The sequence below is a fragment of the Heteronotia binoei genome, chromosome 5, assembly GCF_032191835.1.
Source record: "Heteronotia binoei isolate CCM8104 ecotype False Entrance Well chromosome 5, APGP_CSIRO_Hbin_v1, whole genome shotgun sequence".
NCBI classification, from domain to species: domain Eukaryota; kingdom Metazoa; phylum Chordata; class Lepidosauria; order Squamata; family Gekkonidae; genus Heteronotia; species Heteronotia binoei.
Window position 1 is genome coordinate 134,732,991 of NC_083227.1, and position 27,054 is coordinate 134,760,044.

Genomic DNA, 27,054 nt, shown 5'->3' on the forward strand with positions numbered 1-27,054 from the left:
CAAAGTTCTTTATACAATCTATTTCACCTTAATCTAAAAAACATAATGTGAGACTTCTAAAAAGATTTTCAATAAGATGTGAACGAAAGAGGAAATTTAGATGACATGAAAAAGCAAATAAAGTTTAAATACATACATCAACTGCTGTATCCTCATCATCAGAGTCTTGCAAGCCAAGTGCTGCTTTTTGTAATTTCTTTCGCTCATTAGCCAAAGCCTCTTCTGTTTCATCAAATTTGAACCCTTTGCCAGAGAAACCACTGCTCTTTTTAATTGTCTTTCCCTCCTGAAAGCAAGCATTATTGGTCAAACACCACTTTCTACATATAAATACTCCTTTCAAAAAACTGATATTTTCTACTTATTTGTGAAGACTTCAAGATACGCTGTATCAGGTATTTCACAGTGCTAGTGAACTCTGGTTCTGCCACTCCAGCAGGCTTGTAGAGGGCAGAAGCTACCGCTATTAAAAATCCTGCTAAGCATTCCATTGAACAAATAAAAGTAACCTCAAATGCAGAACTGGGAATTCAAATTATCTAACGGATATAGCTTAAATTAAAATCAAATTGGACTTCAGACTGATATAAAAATAATGTTCACCCCAAAACAGAGGTTCAGCTGCAAGCGAAGCAAGACATTTTGCACATAAGAGAAGCCATGTTGGATCAGGCCAATGGCCCATCCAGTCCAACACTCTGTATCACACAGTGGCCAAAAATTTATATATATTTTTATATATAAATTTATATAAAAATAAATATATAAATATAAAAATATATATATACACACACACTGTGGCTAATAGCCACTGATGGACCTCTGCTCCATATTTTTATCTAACCCCTTCTTGAAGCTGGCTATGCTTGTAGCCGCCGCCACCTCCTGTGGCAGTGAATTCCACATGTTAATCACCCTTTGGGTGAAGAAGTACCTCCTTTTATCCGTTCTAACCCGACTGCTCAGCAATTTCATTGAATGTCCACGAGTTCTTGTATTGTGAGAAAGGGAGAAAAGGACTTCTTTCTCTACCTTCTCCATCCCATGCATAATCTTGTAAACCTCTATCATGTCACCCCGCAGTCGACGTTTCTCCAAGCTAAATAGCCAGAAGCGCCACAAATAGCCTAAATAGCCACATGTTAATGTACACTGAATTCTACTGGACAGGGAAATGCATGCCAATCCAGAACTTGCACCCTCACAAACAGAGATTAGTATATGATGCTGCCACATGCTGATGAACAAGAGGAAAGATTGTGAACTGGGGGAAAGCCACTGGTAATTTTTCCTGGGCTGTAACCTGTGAATAGCGATCTTCTGTTGGAGTGAGATTAGAGCACAAATTATCATCAATTGTTCAAGTCTGAAGGCATTCCTAGATCAAGCCTATAGCCTTTATTATTTTGTAAATATTTTCATATACTACCAAAGTCTAAAAACCCTATGTTCAGGGGGGGAAGGGAGGGAGAATGCTCAGAAATTAACTATGACTATATACAAAGCTCTTCAACATAGTAATAATAGCCCAGTCTACATATGTAACAGAATGAAGTGATATTTTAAAATGCTCTGCCTATGTTTTAAAACCCCCTGAAAGTTTTAAAAGATCAGCACTGTAAGAGAACAAGTCTAGCCCAGTCTGCTCTTTGATGTTCTAGGGGGGTTGTTGTTGTTTTACAGAGAATACTGTATTCATTGAAAAATATCACCTGCGATCTGCAGTGATTGGTACAGGTCCATTCTCTGTACTAATTTGGATTGAATCAGAACTTCTTCAGATCAGGGCTTTTTTTGTAGCAGAAACTCCTTTGCATATTAGGCTACACCCCCCTCCACGTAGCCAGTCCTCCAAGAGCTTACAAGGCTCTTCTTACAGGGCCTACTGTAAGCTCTTGGAGGATTGGCTACATCAGGGGGCTGTAGCCTAATATGCAAAGGAGTTCCTGCTACAAAAAAAGTCCCGCTTCAGATAGCAAGAGTTAAGAGATACAGTTGTCTCCTGTTCCCTTCCTCCAGCAACTCCATTTGAGCCCCTCAATAAAGCTAACAGTGAGACTCAGGGAGCACTTCTGAACAATCTGCCATACAGCATGGGAGGAGCAAGTCTGCATCAAGGAGGGGGAATCAGGTGAAATCATCCCCTGGTTCTTGGTACATATAATTATGTAAACTGAAACTAACATCAAAAGGATGATTACTTACAGCCTTCTGTTGATCTTTGAAATCATTCCAAAGTTTCTCCAACTCTGCTGGAACTGGAGTACTTGACAACTCCAGAGCTTTAATTATATCACCTGCGTATCGTGCTTGATCTTCAGTAATGAAAGTATATGCATATCCCTGTAAATGATACATGAAATTTTAGCTGCATGCAAATAAAAAACTTCTTTGATGTTTAATTACATATTGTTCAAAAACAAATATTAAACTTTTGACTTTTTTTGTATTTTGTGTGTGCGCCATGTGCGCCGTGTGCATCCGCATCTGGAAGTCATGGTGACTTCTGGTGACTGACCCTCTACTAGGGGCCTGGAGGAAATTCAAAGAGATGGCTGAATAAAGCTTGCCTGTCCTCCTGACTTGGTATTCCAAGGAGGTCTCCCATTCAAATACTTGCCAGAGTTGACCCTACTTAGCTTCCAAGATCAGGCTTGCCTGGGCTATCCAGGTTAGGGCAACTTTTGACATTTTTCAGATAAAAGGGTTCTAAGAAAATTGTGTATTTAACTTCCTGTCATCAAAATCAAATATATAGTTTCATATAGAAACAGCATCTAGCAAAAAATAGTTTATGGGAAAGTAACACTTAAGGCCATTATTCTAGTAACCTATAGGACAACACACACACAAAATAATGTATGGTTTGGGACTAAATGTAGCATATATTTGTTACAACAGCACTCATGATGTTAAAAACTACAGCAGTTTAATCAATGGGAATACAGCCATCAATATCACAGGTCTGCTGCTGAGGTGTCTAGGAAAAGTGAAAATATCCCACAAAGCTTTGTGATGCCAACTAACAGTGCAAGCCTCTTAATCAAACTACGGCTTTGAACATGTAAGAAAAATGCTACGTACTTTGTTGCCTGCTCGTCCAGTTCTGCCTGCCCTGTGTACGTAATCCTCATAATGATTGGGACAACTGTAGTTGACTACAAGCACAAGGTGTTTTACATCAAGGCCTCGGGCTGCTACAGATGTGGCTACAAGAAGTTTGCAGACTCCACTTTTAAAATCATTGATTATGCTGTCTCTATCATACTGATCAATACCTGAAGAAGACAACAGACAACACCGATGTTGAGGAACAGTTCATGCTGTTATTATTCTAGTCAATTAGCCAAGAGACCTGAAGAGTATATCACCTCCATGAAGTGACAGGCAAGGATAAGAGGCTCTCATTAAGTCTTTCAGCAATCCATCGGCATGTTCTTGTTTATCTACAAATATGATGACAGCTCCTTTTTCTTGATAATGTCCCAGGAGTTCAAGCAACTTCAAGAATTTGTTCTCTTCCTCTATGACAATCTAAAACAGCAACACAGAGCTGTTTTAACAAGTCCTCAATTAGATTGGCCATAAACATCAATAAGTCATTTTGTTGTAAAAATCAGTTCAATCCAATCCAATCAGTTCAATCCAACAGTAAAGTTAGAATACTTTAGGATTCTATTTCTGCAAATGGTCCAGAAGAGAAAAATAATATATATAATAAAATATCTGCTAGCATAAAAGCATGAGGTACAAGGTAGATAAGTTCTGCAACTTACCACTTTCTGTTCTACATCAGAACAGACAACGCTCCTGCCACCAACTTGGACCTCAATTGGCTTGCTTAATATTCGACGAGCTAAAGCCTCCATAGCTCTAGGGAAGGTAGCAGAGAACATAACAGTCTGGCGATCAGGTCTTACATTGTCTACAATGCGCATTACCTATGTAAGAATAAAGTTGAAAATAGCATCGAAGTCCTCAAATCAAATTATTCACATTTTAAATACAGTCTATGTATTCTACAAGAGATATGCTTCAGCATGCATTTGCTTTTAGGCAAGTGGTGGTCAACTGCTTTGGTAAGCATGCAAGCGTTCTGAAGAAGAGCTAGTGCCCTCTAGTGCTCTCACTGCATAGTACACATGTAAACCCTTGCCCAGATGCCTTGGGAAATTTCCAACTTTCTTAGTTAACTGGGGAGCCAGCATGTTCTTGTTTATAAATACTACATATCCTGATTATTTATTTTCTTCCAAGAGAAAAAAACTCAAAGTGTCATACAAAAAGTTCTAGTGAAGTCTTCTGCTATGTGCTGACCATACACAACCTTCCTTAGCTTCAGGAAGGCTGCTGTATCATGTACCTTCAGGCCATAATGATCTAGTAATTTGAGTATCATCAAGAACCTGTTCCTTCATGGCAATCTTAAATAGCAACAATAGGCCTTTCTCCTCCAATGCCTATGCCACTTGTGGCACCATTTCCGCCTACATTATTATAAACTATCTGCAAGTCATTAGCGGTGCAGCGAAAATAAGTAGGTTTAAATAGAATTATGCAGACAAGGAAAGAGGGTGAGACTGGACTATGTAGTTTAATATTCCTAGACTAATTCTGTAGAATACAGCTATCTGAACTGCTAATAGCTGTGTTCTTATCAGATTTACATACTGCATCCATCATTTTATCTGGTAAGGCTTATTTAATCTGTTTCTTTTTATACCCCTGACCCAATCAGGTTTTCTTCATCAACCCTTTTCAGGCTTGTGCTCCAAAGCATTTTCAGATCTCACCTGAGGCTCAAAACCCATGTCAAACATTCTATCAGCTTCATCAAGGACAACATATGTCACTCTACGAAGATTTGTCACCCGACCTGTGGAAAGAAGAGAGAAAGACAAAGGGAAATGAAATAAATCTAAAGCCTATCTTTCTCAATTGCAAATATTAAAAAAATGGTACAGATCTGACTAGCATCTAAGTATCTAGTTTAGAAAAACAATTCACTAAATGCCCTCTCTCTTCCAGTAACAATCTGGCAATTATTATTTTGTCAAAGTCCTGTCTTGCATACCAGCATAGGAGAAGAAGAACCTGTAAAATTCAGAAAACAGCCCTCACCAAAACACATAAAACTAAGACTGAGGTGAAGCAACGAGCCACATCAGCCATTATCTGAGAGCGCCACCTAGGAAAGAACATATTAGAGATTACAGCGCATGTGTGGAAGGCAAAGTTCAAGAACTATCTGAAGAAACCTCAGAACACCTCCATGTAGATCATATTGTGAATACATAATGGGTGAAAAAAAATCTAACCACACTCAAAGCAATTAGAGCTTTTTCACTGGTTTAATCACAAGAAGAATTTCTCCCACTGAGCTGTGGATAATCACTAACAGTTCATTACTAGTGAGTTATATATACAGAATTGTATAAGCAAAGCTTTCCGCACCTATACACACAGGTTAAAAGCTAGTAAGCCAATTACAGTGCCAACCTGAGCAGAGTTACACTCTTCTAAAGACCACTGGAATCAATGGGGTTAGAAGAGTATAACTGCTTAAGTTTGCACTCTAAAAATCAAGAATCATTCAGCTACAATAACTACTGGATTTATGCATAATAAACATTTTAAATAATTAGTTCACCATAAATATGCATGCAATGATTTTGCTTTCAGGATAAAGTAACACAGAATGTATTTGAGACTACACTTCAATGATACTATGTGAATGAAGTGGTAACTTTAGACCAGGGGCGTCCAACTCATTTGTTATGAGGGCCGAATCTGACATAAATGAGACCTTGGGGGGCCGGGCCATGTCGGGCTGGGTCAAGCCATGTCGAGCCAGGCCTTATGTGTACCTATTTAAGATTAGGTAGCAGAGATATAAATTTTATAAAGAACACAGACAAAAACAAATATATATTTAAAAAACTTAAAACATGCTTAGAAACGTTAGCACTTGATGGCCCTAAGGATGCTTTCTTTGTATTTCTCCCATGGGATCCAGGGAACTGTGCAAAGGAAGCTCTAGCTCTTTCCTTCCTTCTCCAGAGGACTTGGGGGGGGGGGGGTGAAGGGAGAAGCCTCAGCCAATGGAGAAAATAGAAGTTTTGTTCTGTAGCTCCTGCGCAATTCAGCAAGCCTTGCAAAGCGAGCTGTTATGCAGAAGGAAGCAAGATATAGGGAGAAGGAAGCAGATGACAGTCAGTTGCTCAGAGGCCTGATAGGAGCCCTCCGGGGGCCTGATTTGGCCCCCGAACTGCAAGTTTAAACAGAAAGTACTTCCACACATGCTGTTGGGATTCCAGAGGAGATACTGATTTCCTGCCCCCCCTCCTCCTATAGTCCCTCATGTTCCCTGGAAAAGCTGCTGCAGAGATAAAAGACCTTCCAGTGTAATGCTGGAATACAAATCTGCAATACTCTCTCCCAAAATACATGTAAGTACTTTCCAATTGTGTACAGATTCCTTGGCTCTAAACTAATGTAATCTGGAACTAGGAAACAATAGCCTGAGAATTTAACATCAAAACTTGAACATTCAGAACTGGGGAAGAATTATGAAAACCTAATACCTTAAAAACAGGGTTTAGAAATATTTTCCAAGGGCTTCTATTGTTCTTCATGAAAAGACAAAGAACTAGGACAAAAACAAGCCCATCCCACTTCTCTGAATCTCAGGAGAAACATTACAAAAGTTCAGCAGAACACTGTAGCCTAAGTGACTGCCACAGATTCCCTTTCAAGAGGATGTTCTAATTCTGTACTGATTCACAAAGGCACAAGTGTATATTCATTAAATAACCTCCATTCTCATCTAAAGAACATATAAGATAGAAATTCATCAAAGCTTGGTTAGACCCTATAGCAGCAAGCCATTTTCAAGCAAGGGGAAGACCTTTTTCAAAACTGGAACAGTGAAAGCTCTCTTCAAAAGACATTTTGCAGGATATTAATAAATCAGATTTTTCAGCTTCATTTATCTAAGTAATATGTCAACGTCTTAATCCTCAAAATTTACCTTGGCAACAGTTTCATGATTCATCTCTTAAAAGTATGCATTTCTTGCAAGCAGCACTGATGCACCTACCTACCTTTGACGGCTTAGTCTTGGAAGCACAGTTTTATCATTCTTGAAGAGACTTTTCTCACAGAAGTCAAATGTCAACAGTTTAGTAGATGTTTTAAAGCACAATTTTTCAATAAATTGTCAAACGACATGACAAGCATGCAATAATACAATAAAAAGTATTTTAAAGCTGCAATATCTCAGTTTAGTTTATTAATTTGCATCAAATAAGACTTAGTTTTATATAATAAGCTTCAGGCACTGAGACAAATGTGAACTGTTCCATTGTATTAATTCTAGGAAGCTGCAAGCAGGCAAGCATTACTTCAAAATAAATGACAGAAATATTTAACCTAAGCGTGCCGATTTTGAAGCTAAAACATAAAATGAATGTATTTACTCTTAAATGTTTTTCAACAGTTGAACCATTTCTGTCCTTCAAAGAAATCTTAAGATCCCTTCCAAGAGGCACTGAAAAGAACCATTTTATGGCTACCTATATCATATTAGATATCACAGCTTCAACTAATGAAAAGACTGAAACCATGAGAAAAACTGAAGACTGCTTAACAAATAAGAATATAATTAATTGAAAAAGTCTGTTCTTACCATTATTAGCTGCTAACATGTCAATCATACGGCCAGGTGTGCAAACAATTATTTCAGCACCTCTTTTCAGTTCAGCAATCTAGTTGAAAAATAAGCAAAAGGCATTTAAAATACTTATTTTTCCATAAAAAGTGCCAAGTTGTTAATACAACTTTAAAATCTCGGTTTGGAGCTTATATTTCCCTGCAGTATGTAGCTTGCCTCATTTGATTCACCTATAATGCTTTAAAGACATCTTACTTATTGTCTGTAGCACACTGTGATCTTAAGATTGTAGATTAACCCCTGGATGGCTCATCTTGCTTTGCAGCAGGAGACCATACTGCATAGCCTTTGCATACATCACTTTTTACAAAATATAAAGCACAGACTGATCCAAATAGGTAAAGCTGATTTATACAAATTCTGCAGCCTGCACGACTTGAACAACAAAATTTAAAAGACAGAAGTTTTGCACCCACCTGTTCACTTATTCCTGTTCCTCCATATACACATACAACTCGAAGCCCAAGTGTCTTTGAGAACTTCTTACACTCTTTTGTAATTTGTAAAGCCAGCTCTCGAGTAGGAGTCATGATGACAGCTGAACACAACAAATATTAGGGTTGTAATAATAGATATCATCATTTCCTTTGCATACAGAAGGTCCCAGATTCAATCCCCAGCATCTCCAGCTAAATGAATCAGGTAGTAGGTTATCAGAAAGACCTCTAAAATGCTGGAGAGCTGTCGGCAGTCAGAGCTGACCCTGAGAGACCGATGGTCTGGCTCACTATAAGGTAGCTTTGTGTACAGAACCACAATGAGGGACAAAATAAATGCAATATAAAAATGGTGGTCAGAATGTACCTATGTTTGAAGTGCTGGTTTTGAACCCTAAACGCTCTGGAACCAAGAAACTTAAAGGACCACTCTCCTTTAGGAGTCTACCTGCATACTGAAATCTGCCTCTGAGGCTCTTCTCTATGTGATACTGCTGGGTGGCCATAAGGCATTTCAACAGTGCCACCAAAATGATAAGTTTTTTATTTCTCTATTTTATCAAATTCATATCCCACCCTCCCCTGGCAGGCTCAGGGAAGCATTTTCAGTATAGAATTCATTCCCCACAGAAACCAGCCTGGAGATTTCACTAATGGTATTCCTCTCTTCTTTGTGGTTATCTGAGGTCTTATCTCACCCAAAGATCGTGTTCGGAGACTTCTAAACAAGCAAAATGTATTGCACTGAAGGCATTTGCTACCATAACAGGCAATAGGCAATAGCCAAACTAGTTCGTTTCCAGTTCAGACTTGACTCACTAAAAATTAGCCTACACACTCTAACAACATGGTGTGCAAAAGAATGTCATAACGAAGTACCTATTGGACCTTCTCCTTCTTCTAATGGCCTCTGATCCATAATGTGCCTGAACATGGGCAACAGAAAAGCAATAGTCTTCCCACTTCCTGTTTTAGCTATTCCGATTAAATCACGTCCATTCATAATTGCAGGTATAGCCTGAGCTTGGATGGGGGTAGGTTTTTCATAACCATGCCTTAAAGGAGAAAAAATAGTCTATACATATATATCTTGCATTGATCATGAAAAAGTATTCACATTATGAATATAATTTTAGGTATAATTCAACAACAAACCATTACATTTGTCTGACTGGTTATCATATGATATCTAATAACTAGTATCCTAGAGCTATCCTGTATTCCTTCACAAGCATGATAATTCTAAGGCAATTTCTTGTGCAAAGATTTGCAAAGTAGCTGCAAACAACAAGCACTATGTTCGGAAAGATTTATATACACCATAAGACAGACACTACACATTAAGTCGCTCACTTACTTTTTCAGGGAATTCAGTATTTTCATAGAAATGCCACACTGCACCCAAGTTTTGATTGGTTTAGGGCATCCTTTACCTTTGACAGTAATTCCTTCCATTTCCAGCCTATATGCATTCACCTCTGCAAAACACAATGCAAGTAAGCACAATAACTATTTTTCTACATTAGTTAATACCTCCTTTTAACGTGAAAAAAGAAAGGATATCAGAAAGCACTATCAGTGTCTCTTTCTTTGTCCTTATAGAAGGTGACTTCTCACAGTTTCAGATTCTTGCCCTTACAAATGAAACTATCATGAAAGTAAATGGTAAGTTACTGCTAAAAACTTAATGTGTCCAGTGAGGAAAAGAAGGATCTCTAGTGTCCAGAGGGTTCACTCTTCTGCATAATTCATCATCCCTTCCCACAGCTAACTGAAAGGTTTTGCTCAGGTATTGCTCAGATAGACTTCTCATGCAGAAGCAGGAAAAGTTTATTTGAAGTGAATCAGCAAAGCAAACACTTATTATAGCCTTGTAGCATGTTAGCAAGACCGAGGTCTTGCCAGAACTAAATAAAAACAAAATCTAAAAGTCTTTTATGGATACCAGATAACTAACACACATTCTCCCACTCTAATCTCCCACCAGAAGTCATTCAACTTGGGTTCTCAAACTTTGATGTTTTCCCCAACCAAGGCCATGCATTCCAAGGTAGAAAGTACTTGGTCACTGCTTATCTCTGTCTCCCTGGAGACGAGATAAAAGTTCTCCCAGATGCTTTCACTTTTGAGTAGGCTCACTCTCCTATATGCTACTCTGCTAACATTAGGTTAATGCTTTAAAATGTTCAGGGTTCCAAAATAAACTCGTTAAAATGCATGGTGGTTAGTTCCAAGTGAATACATATAGAGATAACTGAATATATGAATACATGGTTAGAGTTATTTGGCTAAATACAAAAACAATTGCTGCATAGTAAGTAATTAAAACAATACTAGAATAAGCCAAATCAATCCAAATCAATTGCAGCACTTAACCAGAATAAACAACCTTGTCAAGACCTTGTTTCTGACAATAACAGCAGAACAAATAAACACTACCAATTTTTGAAAAGTTAAAAGTGTAAGCACCACATGGGAAACTTCTACATAAAATATTAGTTGAAATATAATACAAAATTCTGCTCGAGAATTCTCCGAGTCAGGCCAGCCCCATAGCCAGGAATTGGGGTGGGGAGGGGGTGGCAATGGGGCACTGTGGGGGAGCACCAATTAAATTAAATTGAAGTAAAATTAAATTACTGTCATGCCAATCCACGCACCCTTGGAAGGAGTGTTCCTGCGGACAAAGCAGTGCAAACCCTGAGCCTCCCCCTGCTGTCCTGTTTGTACTGCCCACCTTCTTGTGCAGCCCCGATTCATGGGAAGTCAGGTTGGGGGGAGTGAGGTGACCCCTTGGCCAGAGGACAAGAAAAGCAGCAACTTGCTCCATGGGTGCCCTTCTTGCCTGTCCTTTGCCAGCCAACCCGGAAAAGCCGCCAAAGAGCACATGGAGAGAGAAGAGGCTGCAGCGCTCCACCGCTGTGCCTGTGCCTCAGACAGGAAGACTGCATGGGGGCGCTGCAAATTTGACAGGTGGTACCCCCCCACTAGTTATGGGCCTGAGCCAGGCACAACGGGCAGATGCCAGTCTGTGGCCTCTTCTCCAATGGTCACAGCAATGTCAACTGGAAGATGGGAGGAGGACTCCTGTCCTCAGCTGGATCTGGAACCAGACACATGTATGGCTCAGACTCCCTTCCTTCTGCTACAATTTCCAACCCCTGCAAAAATTTACTCCCCAAAGTCAGGGGACCCTGTAGGGTGCTCTCCAATGTAGCATAGGGTGCATTAATCAAAAAAGGGAATTATAACTCTTCAAGACTACATTGGATTGGATTTTTTGAAGTTCAATTAAAACGGGGTCATCTTGCTTGCGCTTTCCACAAACTCTCAGTAGTCCCTTTCACCTGTAAAAAGCTGATACTAAGAGTCAGGGAACCTTCTTATGGAAAAACAAATGAAGAAAGCAAGACACAAGGCTGCAGCAGGAGAAATAAATAATCTTCCAACATCAGCACTACTGGCAAGAGTTAACTTCCCCCACTTCCCCCTCTACATTGCAGCTTCCTGTCCTGAATGGCTTTTTGTTGATGCAGATCTGCTGACATCAGCTTTTCATTGATCAAAAGTTGCTGCTGGTAAGGGAGAACCTGGGTAAAGATCTGCTTCCACAAGCATTACATGATCACATTTTGGAGGAGCCAACCAATTATATTTAATAGTTGCTTTTTGAATAATTACCTTCTTGAGTCATTTTAGCTAGTTCTGGAACTTCAACATAGAAGTTTTTCCTGTAGGGCTCATATTCAATCTTCCCATGATCAACTGGTTCCAGCAGTTTCCTATGTTTGGTCTGATAGCCTGTTAATGCAGTCTGAAGGTCAACTTCTTCCTCTTCAGAGGAATACTGTTGAATAGAAAAATCACAAACTAAGCAGACATTCAGGAAAAGCATCTTTTTTTTAACCACTTCATCATTTTTATCACTTTACTTAATTCCTTCCTGCTCTGAAGATCTCTCCAAGTATACAGATTTACTGGCTGTACCACTCAGTTTACTACATTTGTCCCTTCACTTACACAAGTTGTCTAGAGATCTTTCTAACAAGGATACAATTTGGCCCATATCTGTTCATACAGAATACAGTATGACAGCCTAAGAATTCCAGCTTCCATTCCAATAACAGAAGGTTGAGAAATATTTTCAGCGGTTAGGGAGAAGGGCTTTCATTTCCTAAGCATTGTCTCCACCTTCCACAGCTGCTGTTCTCTGAAGTCCTCACCACATTGGCAGCCTGTCCATCACACTTCTTTCCACCCTTGGTTCCTAACTACTTTTAAATTTTAAGCTTAACACAGCATACAAATATATATAATATATATATACGCACACACATTTGTGTGCAAGTGTATATATGTGTGCGTGCGCATGCACATGACTTAAAGAAGACAGACAGCCTACTGGCCTAGTGTAGTCTGGCCCACAGAACTAGATTAAATTATACTATGGTTTAAAAAATGATCTAAAAATCTCATTGTTTTACCAAAGGAAGACCCAATTCAATCAATAAGCCATTTTAGTTACCTCCATTGCATCTTGGTCATTCACCATGAGCTCTCCTTTTTTCTTTTCTGTCTCTGGAGACGCTTTTTTGGTTTTAACCACAGTAACTACTTTAGTAACTGTTGGTCCAGTTTTCTAGAAACAAGAAGGTCACAATTGTAATAAAGTGAACAGAATTCAAAAGCATCTTACACAAAGCTAATAACAATATTAAACATCTTTCTAAACAACTATAGATATATTTGTCTTGTTTGCACATATTCAAACTGAATTCTGAAAAAGGCCTATTTTAGAATAGATTTTTATATTAAGCATTCTACATTCAGCAAATTCTTTTATATCCTTGCTTCATGCACTAAAATGGTAGGGCATAAAATTTATAACCCAGAAAATCCTGAACAAAAAACACGTACTTTTTCACTTCCACCTCCACCTTTTACACTTCTCATATTAAATTTCTTGACCTCCTCTTTGACTTCTTCCATGTATGCATCTAATGGATCCAATTCTTCATCTTCAATCTCATTACCTTCCTTCTCCCCTTCTGCAGTTTCCTCATCATCATCTAATACAAAGAATGGAGTTTTAAATATTAATACATGGACAGCAATTTATTTATTTATTTAATGCTATTTAAAGCTATTCTAGAAATACATTTTCATAGATACAGCTTTGCCAAACTTAGAGAAGCAGAAGAGGACTTTCTGTATCAAAGGAGACCCTGATCCTCCTGCAAGATTTGATTAATCGACTTTAAAAGCTCTCTTATAAATACTCTTATACATTTATACAAATATGCATCTGCTAAAATAATTACCCAAAATGTGAAACTTACTGAACATGTTTCCATTCTCTCTCCCCCTTTTATTACACAACACACTACACAAGTAAGCCACCAGGACAATCTACAAAACCATCATGAAAACACCTCCCCATTTTCTAGAATGAATCAGCTGTCCCATGTATGCTACTTTCTCCCTAGCTACCCAAATCAAACAAGGTATCCTACTCAGTTCACTATTTTTGGTACCACTTTGAATTTACATTGCACATACAAGCTTTTTCAGACATATTACAAGTCCTCCAGAACCATCCTCTTTAAATTTGTCACATTTCATATTGCAGCTGCATACTCCAGGAAGAGACTTTTGAAATATGTCCAAGAGTTCCCCAGACCAAAATTCATCCTGATCCTTACATTTTACAAAAACTCAGTTATGGTTGGGCAGGCCCTTAGGACACATTCAATAGCTACACAAAGCTTATTCCTCTTCAAATAAGTTATATGAAAATACCATCATCATCTTCTAAACTCCATTTCTTTCCTTGCTTCATTTCTTCAATTTCTTTTTTCAGTTCTCCTATATTTTCCATTGCTTTCTTGCGTTGTTCTTCTCTCCATTTCTCCACTCTCTCTTTTCGTTTTCTCATTTCCTCTTCCAGTTTGTTCTGATCAAAATTCTTTAAGAAAAAAAGCAATTGAAGGAAAAGTTACTTATCGTTAACAAGTTAGTTAATGATAATAAAATGCCAACCCCAAGGAAATTAATAAAAGGAAATACACAAAACCAACACATGGCAAAAATATGGTAACCGGAATATGATTACTAGTAGGGAGGGGCACAAACTCGCCACAAACCAAATTTTAATTGATACTTCAGTTTCCTTTATTGACATTAAAGAAGAGATAAAAGAGAAGAAAGAAGAAAAACAGATGTACACACATATGCATACAAATAGATAAAACATGCCAACATGAGTCAAGACAAAAGAACATTCTAAAAGGATCTAAAATCTATACAAAAATAATTCAAAAGTCAGTCTGTCTAATACAAATTAAAATTAATTTTGTAACAAACATCACCAGTTTGTGAACTGCAAGTTCATGCCCATCCCTATCCATGACCCTCTCACAACCCTCCACATTGTTCCAGAGGTTTGTGTTGAGAAGCGGTGCTTGGACTTCACTTGCACACAGCACCCGCTTACAAAAACCACTTAAAAGGAACATTCCCTTTAAATGGCTTTTGCAAGATCTCCCCCCCCCTTCCATTTTGCTAGCCTCATGGGGCTGCTGACAGCAGAAAGGAAGGAGATCTTCCCATGAACCTCACAAACCAAAATGGCTTGGTAAATAGGGAGGTTCATGTGATCTCACAAACCATGAAATGGGACAAATCTCCATTTCCCCAGTTCATGACATCCCTAATTACCAACTACTGCAATTCAATTTCAATGTACTGAACTCTCAACAACCTGACAGATGGATAACGAAAGGCCCACAAGGTACTGCGAGAAACTGATGACATATAACAGCAGCAAATTATCAGAGACTGAAACTCTTGTGAATGTATGCCAGACAGGGTTATGTGAGCTGTTCACCAGCAGCAACTGTATTAAAAGTTCTGGATGCTTGTTTTTTCCTTGGGATTTGCTGATAATATGCCAATCAAAGGAATGTGCACTATGTACCACCTGTACATATAGTGAAGGGCAGTAAGAAACAAATCACAAAACCCACAGCTGGACAATAATAATTCCAAAAGAAGTTGCCACAGCATCAGACTGCAGCCACACCCCAGCTACAGTTTATCTTCTATTTGTTATGAAGTCCTGTGTTAAGTAATTGTGTTTAATATCATTATTTTATTAGGAAAAATACAGAACAATGTTTGTGCTATGTCCAGTATGGAAACTAACAAGATTCATCCCATATTTCAAAGATGGAAAAACAGAATGATTATTAGAACAGTCTACTTTGTAACTGTCACTGTACATACGTTAACATCTTTCTCCTTTTCTTCTTCTTTGTCTTCTTTCTCCTTTTTCTTCTCCTTTGTAACTTCCACTCCTTCTACTTTCTCTTTAGATCGTGATCTGAAAAGACAATTTCAAAAAATCTGGTTACATGTCAGGGCACTTCAGCTTCACCTGAGAAGCTGTATGTGCAAAGAACAGAAACAGTTACATTACACAACGACATCCACTTGCAATAACTCATCACATGCAAACCATACCAATTTTAAAGATTTTAGATACACTTCACCTTGCCCAGGATGCTGCATGTATACTTGCAACCCAATTCTATATCTTCAAATTCTATGAATTCAGTAAGACTTACTCTTAAATAAGTTTACACGGCACTGCAGCCTTAAATCAGGATATAAATGTCAGTGTATGCACAGAAAGTTTCCAGGCGTTTTCCCCACTACAGCCCCTCGGTATCACAAACAGCATTCCAAGGGACAGGAGCAGGAAAGAAAAGTGAGCTGCAAAGCCTCCTTTGATTCTAGCCTTAATCTCTTATCAAGTGCATCAGTTTTAGAGACATACAATTGCAAGTATATATTATTCCTATACTTTTTTGCCAGTTGCAAATTTAATTTCCAAAATACTTTAGGGTCAATACTCTAAGGGTTCTAATGTTTATTTTACACCTCCTTGAAGGCAACAACATGTGCAAATCAACTAAAAAAATGAATGCTAGTTTCGCTAAGTGATTTAGCACTTGCTTTGGAAGTGTTAGTGTCCTCAAAGGAATCAGTCCTGGCTGAATTTTTTTTTAAAAAACACTTTTTCCCCTAGAATTTGACACACACGGCTTCAATATGAAAACCATTTATCATGTTTATTATGGATTTTTATTATTCCCACCTCTTCTAAAACAAAAAGGACAAATCCAATTGAAACATGTGCTAACCCAAGGCAATAAATGTAGAAATCATTTTTGGTTGATAAAATCTTATTAAGTTCTCTTTAGAGCCCACTGAACTATTTTAACAAAAACCATATGTTTATCTTGAGACAGAATTTGTGTCACTGAAGTTTTAAAATGTGATTTTTGTTACTTTGAACAAAGCTGATACATATTTCAGATATGGTTTACATATTTTAAATGAATCACCCTAACCGCATGCTTGCTAGTATTTCTCATTCCACACACCTGATTTTAATTTTTAGAACTTTGACCCACAGAACAAAGAAGACTAATTCAGTTTTTCCCAGCCAGATCTCATAAAGAGATGCCCCAATGGAGTAAAGGGACCAGGTTCTAAAGAAGTCTGCAGCTTTAAGTTTTAAGGTGGCCTGAAAAATCAACAGTGTAATAAATTCAGGGTCTGGTGTTAGGCTGGATTATGTGACTCCACCTTGCTAGTGGCAGAGCCTTTCTCTGGCACAAGGAGCCTTGCTCCAGGGGAAATTGCTTTTTTTCCTATCAAGTGTTAAATACTATATTGGGGAGGGGGGGGGATTGGACTGAGGAATTTCCTCAAACAAAAAGACTAGCCTAAGGGTTAGTCACTAGGTTGGATCTTATAAATCTGTGTTGCTAGTGATGGGATCTTTCTCTTGTAGAAGAGGCATGTTCTTGTTGGTATATAAGCCACAGGCACTAATACGCTCTACCAGCATCCATCACAACCCCTAAATCAGGAATCCACAAACTTTCAGTCCGTAGGCAACTTTGGAATTTTGAGAGGGGTGGTGGAACGTAGCCCAAAGTGGCTGCCACAGGAGGCAAAGCCAAACACAGTAATTTGTCCTTGTTTTGCAAAAGAATTGCAGAAGGAAGTTAACATGACATGAAGAAAAGCCTGGAGGAGGGAGAGACAGAGAAAAAGAAGGGAATGGAATCATACAGTAAGGCAATACAGTTGCTTACCTGCGTACCTGACCACAGAGAGACTGTGACCGCTACTGCAGTGAAATACCCTTCCATTTGAATGAGAGCAGCCAACAACAATTGAGTACTGAATCTGGTTCAAGGTTAAGGTAATGACCTTCAAAGCCCTATGCGGCCATGGGACCCTCTCTCTCCATATATGCCCTAAAGAGCTTTACGCACAGCTGACCAACATCGCCCTGGCCCTGGCCTGGTGCAACATGCTCCCACTTGAAATCAGGACCCTGAGACATCTATGATAGTTCCACAGGGCCTGCAAAACAGAGCCATCCCTCCAAGCTTTTGACTGAGGCAGCGGACATCAAATCCATCTCAGCCTCCCTTCTCACACTGCACACACAGTTTGTACTGCTGGCAGTGTTTGTAGTGTCCATGATTGCCTTGCCTAAAAAGATCAACATGTAACAGCTAATCTTGCATCTTCCAGGAAGCATCTTGAACTACATGAATAATAGCCATCTTATTGTCATCAAACTGGACCTTGGCTCTTTGTCATCTTTTTGCTGCTTTGTTTAATCTGTTATTTGTTTTTAATTTGTTTCTATCATACTACATGTTTCACTGACCTGCCCTGAGCCCGCTTGCAAGGGAGGATGGGATATAAAACTAAATAAAACAACAAGCCGTGCCTTATTATGATCCCACCCACTCTCTATGAAGCTTGGCAAGGACCAGGGAATGTAATGGTGGGCACTATGGTGCACACAAGTGCCATGCTGGGGATCCCTGCCGTAGATTACCCCCTCCTACCCCTTTGATGTATCTTATGCACTATCTCTCTTCTACAGTTAGTTAGCTGATTTAACAGAGATGTGAGGGAAAGGGCTTAGTGTTAGACAGAAAACGCAGAAAAGAAGCTCCTGGTGTAAGTAAATGGATAGATATGTTAGTGTAAACACTATGAGCTGAAAATTAAAGAGGAAAAGGCATCCACAACAGTAGAGGGGGAGCAGCACAAAGACATGAAAGATGACAGTTACAAAACATTTCACAAACTGGTTCTTAACAAGCCTATCTGCAGAACTCAATTCTGCATTAATTGGACAAACATGGAATTATGTATGAAGGGCACACGTGATATTTCTTGATACAAGCATACGAGGAGGAGGCAATATAAACATTTCCTCAGTGCTCAAAGACTGTTTAACTGCTCCTTCCTATGTTATGGTGGGGGTTAGTTCACATAATTTCCTGCCTTATTCCTCACTCTATTTCTTAGCCTTTCCATCTGCACAAGTTTCTCCAATAGAAGTTCCCTCTCAACTTCTCTGAAACTTGTGCCATGCTGCCAGGGCCAGCTCACCCACTAGGCAAATTAGGCATTTGCCTAGGGCGCTGGGAGGGGGGTGCCAAATTGGGCTCCCCTCCTCCTGGTACCCAAGACAAATGCCTAATTTCCCCACCCAACCCCGCTTCTCCGCCAGCTGTCCTTGGCAGTGGCAGCGGGGGGGGGGGCAGGCCACCTTCAGTGCCCCCTCCAAAGGCGCATTCAGAGGAGTGATGCCAGCCTTTTCCTTACCCGCTACTTCAATGGGCGTTCTCTCTTAAGAGAGCTCCTGACAAGGCTTCGCTCTCCCCTCCCTTCTGGAAGCCTTGTTGGGCACTCTCAAGAGCACGGTACTGCCCATCCAAGTGGGTAAGCAAAAGACTGGCGTCACTCCTCTGACTGCACCAGTGGGGGGTGTGTGTGTGGAAGGTGGCCTGACCGCCCCCCCCCAGAGGAGCAAAGCCAGCTTTCTCCTTACCCACTACTTCTCCTTACCCACTACTGTTCTCTCTTAAGACAGCATAGGCCCAGGCTTCGCTCTGGAGAGGGGAGTGAAGCCTGGTCCCATGCACTCTTAAGAGAGAATGCAGTACTGTCCACTGAAGTAGCGGGTGAGGAGAAGGCTGGCATCACTCCACTGAGGATGCCGGGGGAGCTGGAGCATGGCGCCACATTGTGGCACTGCAAATACTGCAAGGGATGGGAAGGGAGGAGGGACAGTGCGTGTGGGCAGAGAAAAAGAGGAGAGCCGGTGAGGCACGGAGGTGTGGCACCCCAGGCAGACTTGCCGTGAAGCCTAGGGCCGGCCCTGCATGCTGCTCCTTATCTCAAAACAAAATCTTTTTCAATAACTCAGACTGATAGTAAATGCAAAAAGAAGGGTGAAACAGCAGATGCTCTTACACATTGAGAAGACTTTCTAATGCTGGACTCTCTCTGTCTAGAAGTACATCTAATTTTTGGTCATTTACAATTAATTTAAAATTATCCATATTTTTCAAAATGGTCACTTTCTACTTTGTCGTGGCCTTATCTATAACTATTTTATTGGTACAACCAGATAAAATGCTACATGGTAATAACTTACCTGTTTTCTACTTTCTTGTTCTTGCCAGGGCTAGAAGATCGGGATCGCCTCCCCCTGCTTCGACTTCTGGATCGTCTCCTCTCTCTACTCCGCGATCGTCTCCTTTCTCTACTCCGCTCCCTCTCCCTACTTCTTGAACGCCTGCCAAAAAGCAGAAAAGGTCTTTAAGCAGCAGTATATAGGAAATACTCTTCTGGTTTGAAAAACTGTTATTCATCAGAAAGACAGAAGAAATGTGTATTTCAGTAACCAACTCCTCCTTCTTGAAGAACGTAACGCCAGTTTCTGGACAATGCATAGCTACAAGTTGTGAGAACAATATATTTAGCAACTGTCTGGGAGGGGCTATGGCTCAGTGGTAGAGCATCTGCTTCAGATGCAGAAGATCCCAGGTTCAATCCCCATCACCTCCAGCTTTAAAAAGGGAGAAAACAAGTGAATAAAATTTGAGTCTAGTGGCACTTTTAAGACCAACAAAGTTTTATGCAAGGTATGAGCTTTCATGTGCATGCACACTTCTTCAGATAACTAGAAATGGAAGTTACCAGTCCATACATATAGCTAGAGGGTGAGCAGCAAATTAGCATAAAACATAATGAAGATGTTTTAGCAGATGGAAGGACCAAACAGGAATAACAAGCTACAGTCACCATTTGTTTAGATTTAATTTCAGGGGAAAACATGGTGAAGCAAATAAATCTAACAAAATTGGAGACTAATCTATAAATGTGTAAAATGTGTAAATGTATCTTCCTTAATTGTGGAATACCTTGAATAAAACTTTGCTGGTCTTGCCACTGGACTCAAATTTTGTTCTGCTGCTTCAGACCAACATGGTTACCAACCTGTATCTCAGCAAAACAGGCAGTAGATGATATGAAAGACTTCCACTTGAGCCACTAGAGAATCACAACCAGTATAAATAGACATACTGACCTTGATGAACCAATTGTCTGATTCAGTATACAGCTACTTCATGGGTCAAAATACGCACATCAAAGAACTCAAAGAACTTCCTATCCTTCAGAAAGCGTATTTTTGTCACCAGAAAGCACATATTTTCTTTTAATTTATTTTAAATATTTCTATCCCATCTTATATCCTTGAACTCAAGGCAGCTAGCAGGACAGCAGCATTATAAGTTCACAAAACGTAAGACATTGTTAACAAAATAATAATAATACATATAAACACAGCCAGATCTGCAGGCACAGTTCACACTCCACCAAATGCCCTTTGGAAAAAAAAACTGTCTTGATCATAGAGCTGTTAATGTTCACTCTGTTAGACCACTCCAGAGGGCTGGACCTATGACAGAGAAAGCTGCTGCTGTATGGACAGTGCTAAAAGAGAGCACTACAACCAGAAATTTGTCTTAGAAATGCAACTGGTGTGGGGAAGTATACCAGTAAATGCAGTTCAGTAAGTATGAAAGCTCTTAAAAGTATAATCGTATTATTTTCATATATGTAATTGCCTGAAATATCTTAATAAAATTGTTTAAAAATTTTAAAAAAGTAATAACCAACGCTATGAGTTGGGTGTGGAAGCAAATGTACCCAGTGCACAGCACAGAAGTAGTATGTTCCAAGTGGCTAACTCCTGGACAGGAATCTTGCTGCTACATTTTGTACTCACTGAAGCTTCTGAGATATCTTTAAACGCAGCCCATACAAAGATTATTACAGGAGTTCAACCAGGAGCTTACAGTAGCATGGTTCAGTCTGCAGAGCCAAAATAAGGTGCAGCCTAATAAGCAACATGTAACTGAAAGAAGGTTCAACACTGACCTATTTCAATCAATCAATCAATCATTTTATTTATATCCCGCCCTCCCCGCCGAGGCAGGCTCAGGGCGGCTAACAACATCAGTCAATACAGTGAGTTATACAATGATTTAAACAATAGCTAACAATTAATTAAAATTCTAAAAACAATAAAACAATAAAATTAACATCTTGGTGCTATTCCAGCAGATGGTAAGAATCATTTAAGCAGTCTCTCAGTCTTTTAATCGGTGAAGTCGGTGAAGGCCCTGCAGAACTGTTTAAAGTCCCGCAGGGCCCACACTTCCTCCAGGAGCTGGTTCCATAGATGTGGAGCTACAACGGAGAAAGCCCGGGTACGGGTACTCTGCAGTTTTGCTTCCTTCGGCCCGGGGATAGTCAGCAGGTTCTTCCCCGCTGACCTCAGTGCTCTCTGGGGTTCATATGGGGAAAGATGGTCCCTCAGGTAGGCAGCTCCTCGGCCATATAGGGCTTTAAGGGTGATAACCAGCACTTTGTAACGAATCTGGTATGTAACTGGTAGCCAGTGCAGTCCGCGCAGCCCTGGCTGTATGTGCTCCCATTTTGGGAGCCCCAATAGCAGCCTAGCCGCTTCGTTCTGCACCAGCTGCCGGGTTCGGCACAGAGGCAGCCCCATGTAGAGGGCATTACAGTAATCCAGTCTCGAGGTGACCGTTGCATGAATCACTGTTGCTAGGTCCTGGCGCTCTAGGAAGGGGGCCAACTGCCTTGCCCGCCTTAAATGAAAGAAGGCTGACTTAGCAGTGGCTGCTATCTGGGCCTCCATTGATAGTGAAGGCTCCAGTAGGACTCCCAAGCTCCTGACCCAGTGCGCCACTTTCAGTGGCGCCTCGTCAAAAACAGGGAGAGGTATTTCCCTCCCCAGAGCGCCCCGGCCCACGCAAAGGACTTCTGTCTTCGCTGGATTCAGCTTCAGCCCACTCAGCCTTAACCAGGTTGCCACGGCCTGCAGTGCCAGGTCCAAATTCCCTGGGACGCAGCCAGGCCAGCCATCCATTAACAGATAGAGCTGGGTGTCATCTGCATATTGGTGACACCCAAGCCCATACCTCCAGGCAATCTGGGCAAGGGGGCGCATATAGATATTAAATAGCATCGGTGAGAGAACCGCTCCGAGGCACCACACAATCTAGTGTGCGCCTCTGGGACAGCCCGCCCCCGATCGCCACCCTTTGTCCCCGATCTTCGAGGAAGGAGGAGAGCCATTGTAAAGCCAACCCCCTAACCCCTATAAATCAAAAGGCCAGGATCAAGAACATTCCCAAGTTCTACCAAAAGAGAAACAATTGTTGCCAGAACCAGTGTACCTCCATTTTGTTGGCATCACTCCTTACCATTTTGGCTAGCACCTGACCAGATAACCTTTGCCAGATCTGGAACAATCAATGACATTTTACTGACTCTCTAAGCCAAATAGAGGTGGGCTGGTAAAAGGAATTAGTCTGGGATTAGCCACTAAGCACAACTGAATCTGTGCCCCCAAGCCAATGGCTGGTTCATCAAGAAGGGAGCTAAAGTATGAATGGCCTGGTTCCAGTTCACACAGTCAAGAAAGTTTACATGTTTTCAACCAACCGCAGCTGGTTTCAGCTAAACCCCATCTAAGTCTAGTAGATCAACATCAGCCAAACATTCTGCCACCTCAACCAGGATCACCTCTCTCTTGTTTCAATTTGTTAATCCTCAGCCATCTGACCACAGTCCCCAGAAACTAGTCTAGGACCATCACAGCTGCCTCTGAGGTTTAGATGAAATGTATAGCAAGATGCCATCCACACAGTGGTGACAAACACTCAAAAGCTCCTGATATGCTTGACCAAAGGTTTAACATAAAAGGTTTGTTTGTTTGGTTGATTTTTAGCCAACCCTTCCCGAAGGACAGGTTTAAGGTTTAAAAGATCTGGGAATAAAATGACACCTCACACATCAGATCGGGATCCCCAACCTTTTTGAGCCAGGAGGCAACTTTGGAATTCTGACACAGAACGGGTGCACAAAACTGTTTTGAGGTGGAGCCAACCACAAAATAGCTGCTTCAGCATGCCTTCAGGCACAGACCTGATGTGGAGGCAGATCTAGCCAAAGCAACATTTTAAAAAATCGGTGCAGCCAACTGAATCTCCAGTGACCAATCAGAAGTCTTGCTGAGCAAAGCCCCGCCCGGCCCTACCCACTTTCGAAAAATACTAGGTAGACATCATGGCACCCAAGGGCACCATGTTGGGGACCTTTGCATCAGATTTTAAGTCTGATTTAACAACATGCAAAAACTTCTTTTACACATAAAATAAAAGTTTGATGCTTACCTGACACGTTTCCTGTCACGTGACCGAGATCTCCTCTTGTCTCTGCTGCGTGATCTCTCACGTCTGCGATCTCTGTCCCTACTTCTAGAACGTCTATCATCTCCACGTTTTGCTCTTTTGTCAGATGGAGAACGACTCCTAGAACGGCTACCAGAGCGCCCTCGTGATGAGGAGCGCTTTCGATAATGCCTGTGGCAGTATATTAACAGGACAGTTAAGATATGAAGCACTATTAAAGAACAGAATAAACACTTCTTAAAATAATCTGATATTCAAGTTTTCAAGTATAACAAGTTGCAGAATTAGCTCTTGGTAATCTTCAGTGGTGTCACTGACTCTTTAGCCTTAAGGTATGATTTGGTAGAGGGGCTGATTTGACATTGCTTTGGTCCTTTGCAGCCCCTTATTATTTGTAGATTTGAAGAATCTGGTGTTCATATAAAGCATGGCTCAAGGCAAAGAGGCACAACAGTAAGAAGAGACAAGCAACTAAGGCACTAATGGCATAGCGAGAAAAGGGCAAAATAAATCAATTAATATACACTATGTACATTAAATTCCATGGGCATCACATCCCATAGCTTGCTGATTAGGACAGGAGATAACAAACCCATCACCTGGCAGCTTCCTCAGGCCAACTAGTCTGCCCCCACTGCAGCCTCCAGTGCTTTCTGTGCTCACCCACAATGAAATGATGGGATAACCTCACATGTGAACACTTTAAAATGGAGATAGAAAGGGTGTAGAGAATGTGCAAAAGGAAAACAGAAAATTATGCTGAAATTGTAATATGTTTTTCAGCAGGGGACTTATTTTACCCTGTCATACATAGAGTACAATGAACACTCCAGATTTAAATATGTGCCCACAAAGTCAAAATAAGGAGCCTCCAAGAATCTAAAATGAAGCTGAGGCTGCTAACCACAGCAAAGTCAGAAAAAATTAGGCAAAGGGAGTAAAGGTGCTATTAAAAAAACACACCCCAATAAACTAATAAATGAGACCTTATATGGAGCTGATAATATGGAGAAACGGAGGGTTTTGTGGTGTCAGAGAAAACTGACCTTGGCAGTTTCTCACCACAGACACACTCATGATAGGAAGGCATCATCAGAGAAAGGGGGAGCCCCCTCTAAGAACTAGCTGAATGTGTTACTGAACTTCATACAGATATATTGGAAGAGGCAGGCAGTCATTAACAGAACATTTGTGTTTAGAAATGGTGAGATCAAAAACTATTATTTTAAATAGATTAACTCACTGTTTTTGTTTGGACAACTGTTGCTTTGTTGATCTAAGGAAATGAGAGAAATTAGGGTAAGCAAAGTGGACCAAATTCTGATGATTCTGCATGAAACCCTTTATTCTGCCTGATAAAAACGGGTCAAAATCCAGGCATACAATACTAGGCTTTCCTCCATTTTTTTTAAAGTCACGTCTATGTGCAAGCTATTACAATCAATGCCCAAATTATGTACCATGCCAAACAAGAGATATGTGCTTTAAGTAGTATGGAATTGGTTTTCAACCATAGGAAATCCATTTGCCTTGAGGTCAGGCTTCACCTGTACAAGATAACCAGCTGTCTCAGCTGATCTAGTAGTATTTCATCACCTGATATGCAAATCTCATGGACAGTAAAAGAGACAGTTGCTGAGAGTTTCTTGTAAGCAAGAATGAAATGCTCAAGCACAAACTACTCATATTGCACGTTACAAATTACACAAGGGTAAGCCCTTTAGTCCTGTTCAACTTTAAAATACATACAAGTAGAGACCCTCTTGCAGTATTTTAAAGTGAAAGAGGATGTGTCCCATTTATTCTTGATACCACAATATGTGCATTCTGACTTTAGCTATTCATATACCCGTATGAACACAAACATCAGTCTAATATTAATTATTACAGGCGAAAATTAATGGTTCCAGATTCTCTAGACAAATCTTATCATGCCTGAATCTATTACAGTCAGATTGTTGGGAGATAAGGTCAAAAAGTAGCCTAATGAAGTTATTCCCCTCATACTACTGCAACAAGTTGTATGTGGGGCTGTGCCAATGTTTCCACTACCACAAAAACACAGCTTGTTTCTTAACATGGCTAATCTAGTATAAGCATACTATTATTATACTTCAACGCCTGTATTGTCAATAAGTTTCTAGGCACCGTTCAAAATTATAGTTATTACCTCAGAATTAGACTTGAAACCATTTATTTAAAAATTGTTTCCTTCCCTATATTCTGACCCTTGGGGATACTTTTCTAGAAGTACCATGTGTGTGACAAATCAGAACAGAAAGTACAAGGTGATAGTGACAGCTCCCTGATCCCGGAATCCCATCTGAGCCTGAATCCCAAAAGTTATACAAAAACCTCTCTTATATCACCTTTATTGGCTCACAATAACGGGAAGGTAGATTTGGACACGTCTCAGCGTCGTTGTATTTTATCCCTTCGTTTAAATGATATGTTGCTTTACGGCTTGTGTGCCGTAAAGAACCACCGAACTGAGAACCCGAGCCTAGGTTTATATTTTAAAAACGCCATTTAAAAAATAAATCACAACAGACGCGCAATTTAAAAACACAAGAGTGAAAATCCACTAAGAATGTCAGTATTTTCTTCGTTACTATTGTCCCACACGCAGGCCTGGAGAAAAAACGGATTCGAAAATCGAGATTCAAACAAAATTCACCATAAGGAAGCAATAAGGGAAATTAGGAAGAATATTTCAAACGCCTCGTCCAACCAGAAAGCACCAGCGGCCCGAAGAGCCAGGAGAACCTGAATGAAAACAGGCCGGATTATAATGAGGAGTTTCCACTCAGCCTCCCCCCCGCCCACCTGTTCCGGACGGCCCTTCGGCCCCCTCAGCCGCTACACATTTCCCCACACAGCCCAGGCCCAACTCAGCCACGAGAGGCCTATTCTGGGGTCAGCTTTGTCACCCTGCTCAGCTCACTTCCCCAAGGAAAGAAACAGCCGAGAAGGGCAGCAGCCTCATCCGAAGCGACCTCTGCTCACCTGGACTCCCGGCCCATGGCGGCCCTGCTCGGAGAAACAGAACAGCCGCCTTCTCGTGGTGATACGATCCCTCACGGGCTAAACGGCGACATTCCCAGAAAACAAACGGAGAGGAAATGAAAAGACGGAAGGAGAGGCCGCCACCCGTAAGAGATGCCTACAGCGGCCCCTGGTGTTCGGAGGAGCCAAATGCGGAGAGGGCTTC

The 27,054-nt window shown here is 40.6% G+C and overlaps 1 protein-coding gene across 2 annotated transcripts in view; it reads right to left on the minus strand.

Annotated features, from left to right (window-relative positions):
* DDX46 (DEAD-box helicase 46) overlaps positions 1 to 27,054 on the minus strand; it is a 39,444-nt gene extending 12,390 nt beyond the window's left edge. Inside the window, exons 1-19 of one of the 2 annotated variants that reach the window (XM_060240448.1) lie at positions 26,850 to 27,054; positions 25,087 to 25,119; positions 23,826 to 24,014; positions 19,712 to 19,852; positions 15,454 to 15,550; positions 13,969 to 14,134; positions 13,087 to 13,238; positions 12,695 to 12,808; positions 11,851 to 12,016; positions 9,527 to 9,647; positions 9,049 to 9,224; positions 8,149 to 8,270; positions 7,688 to 7,766; positions 4,794 to 4,876; positions 3,777 to 3,941; positions 3,372 to 3,534; positions 3,085 to 3,278; positions 2,206 to 2,343; positions 137 to 286 (exon numbers count right to left, since the gene is read on the minus strand). In XM_060240448.1, coding sequence (XP_060096431.1) covers positions 137 to 286; positions 2,206 to 2,343; positions 3,085 to 3,278; positions 3,372 to 3,534; positions 3,777 to 3,941; positions 4,794 to 4,876; positions 7,688 to 7,766; positions 8,149 to 8,270; positions 9,049 to 9,224; positions 9,527 to 9,647; positions 11,851 to 12,016; positions 12,695 to 12,808; positions 13,087 to 13,238; positions 13,969 to 14,134; positions 15,454 to 15,550; positions 19,712 to 19,852; positions 23,826 to 24,014; positions 25,087 to 25,119; positions 26,850 to 26,866 — 2,466 coding nt within the window. In that variant the 5' untranslated portion in view covers positions 26,867 to 27,054. The remainder of the gene's footprint in view (positions 1 to 136; positions 287 to 2,205; positions 2,344 to 3,084; positions 3,279 to 3,371; positions 3,535 to 3,776; positions 3,942 to 4,793; positions 4,877 to 7,687; positions 7,767 to 8,148; positions 8,271 to 9,048; positions 9,225 to 9,526; positions 9,648 to 11,850; positions 12,017 to 12,694; positions 12,809 to 13,086; positions 13,239 to 13,968; positions 14,135 to 15,453; positions 15,551 to 19,711; positions 19,853 to 23,825; positions 24,015 to 25,086; positions 25,120 to 26,849) is intronic. The other variant, XM_060240449.1, reaches the window with a different exon arrangement.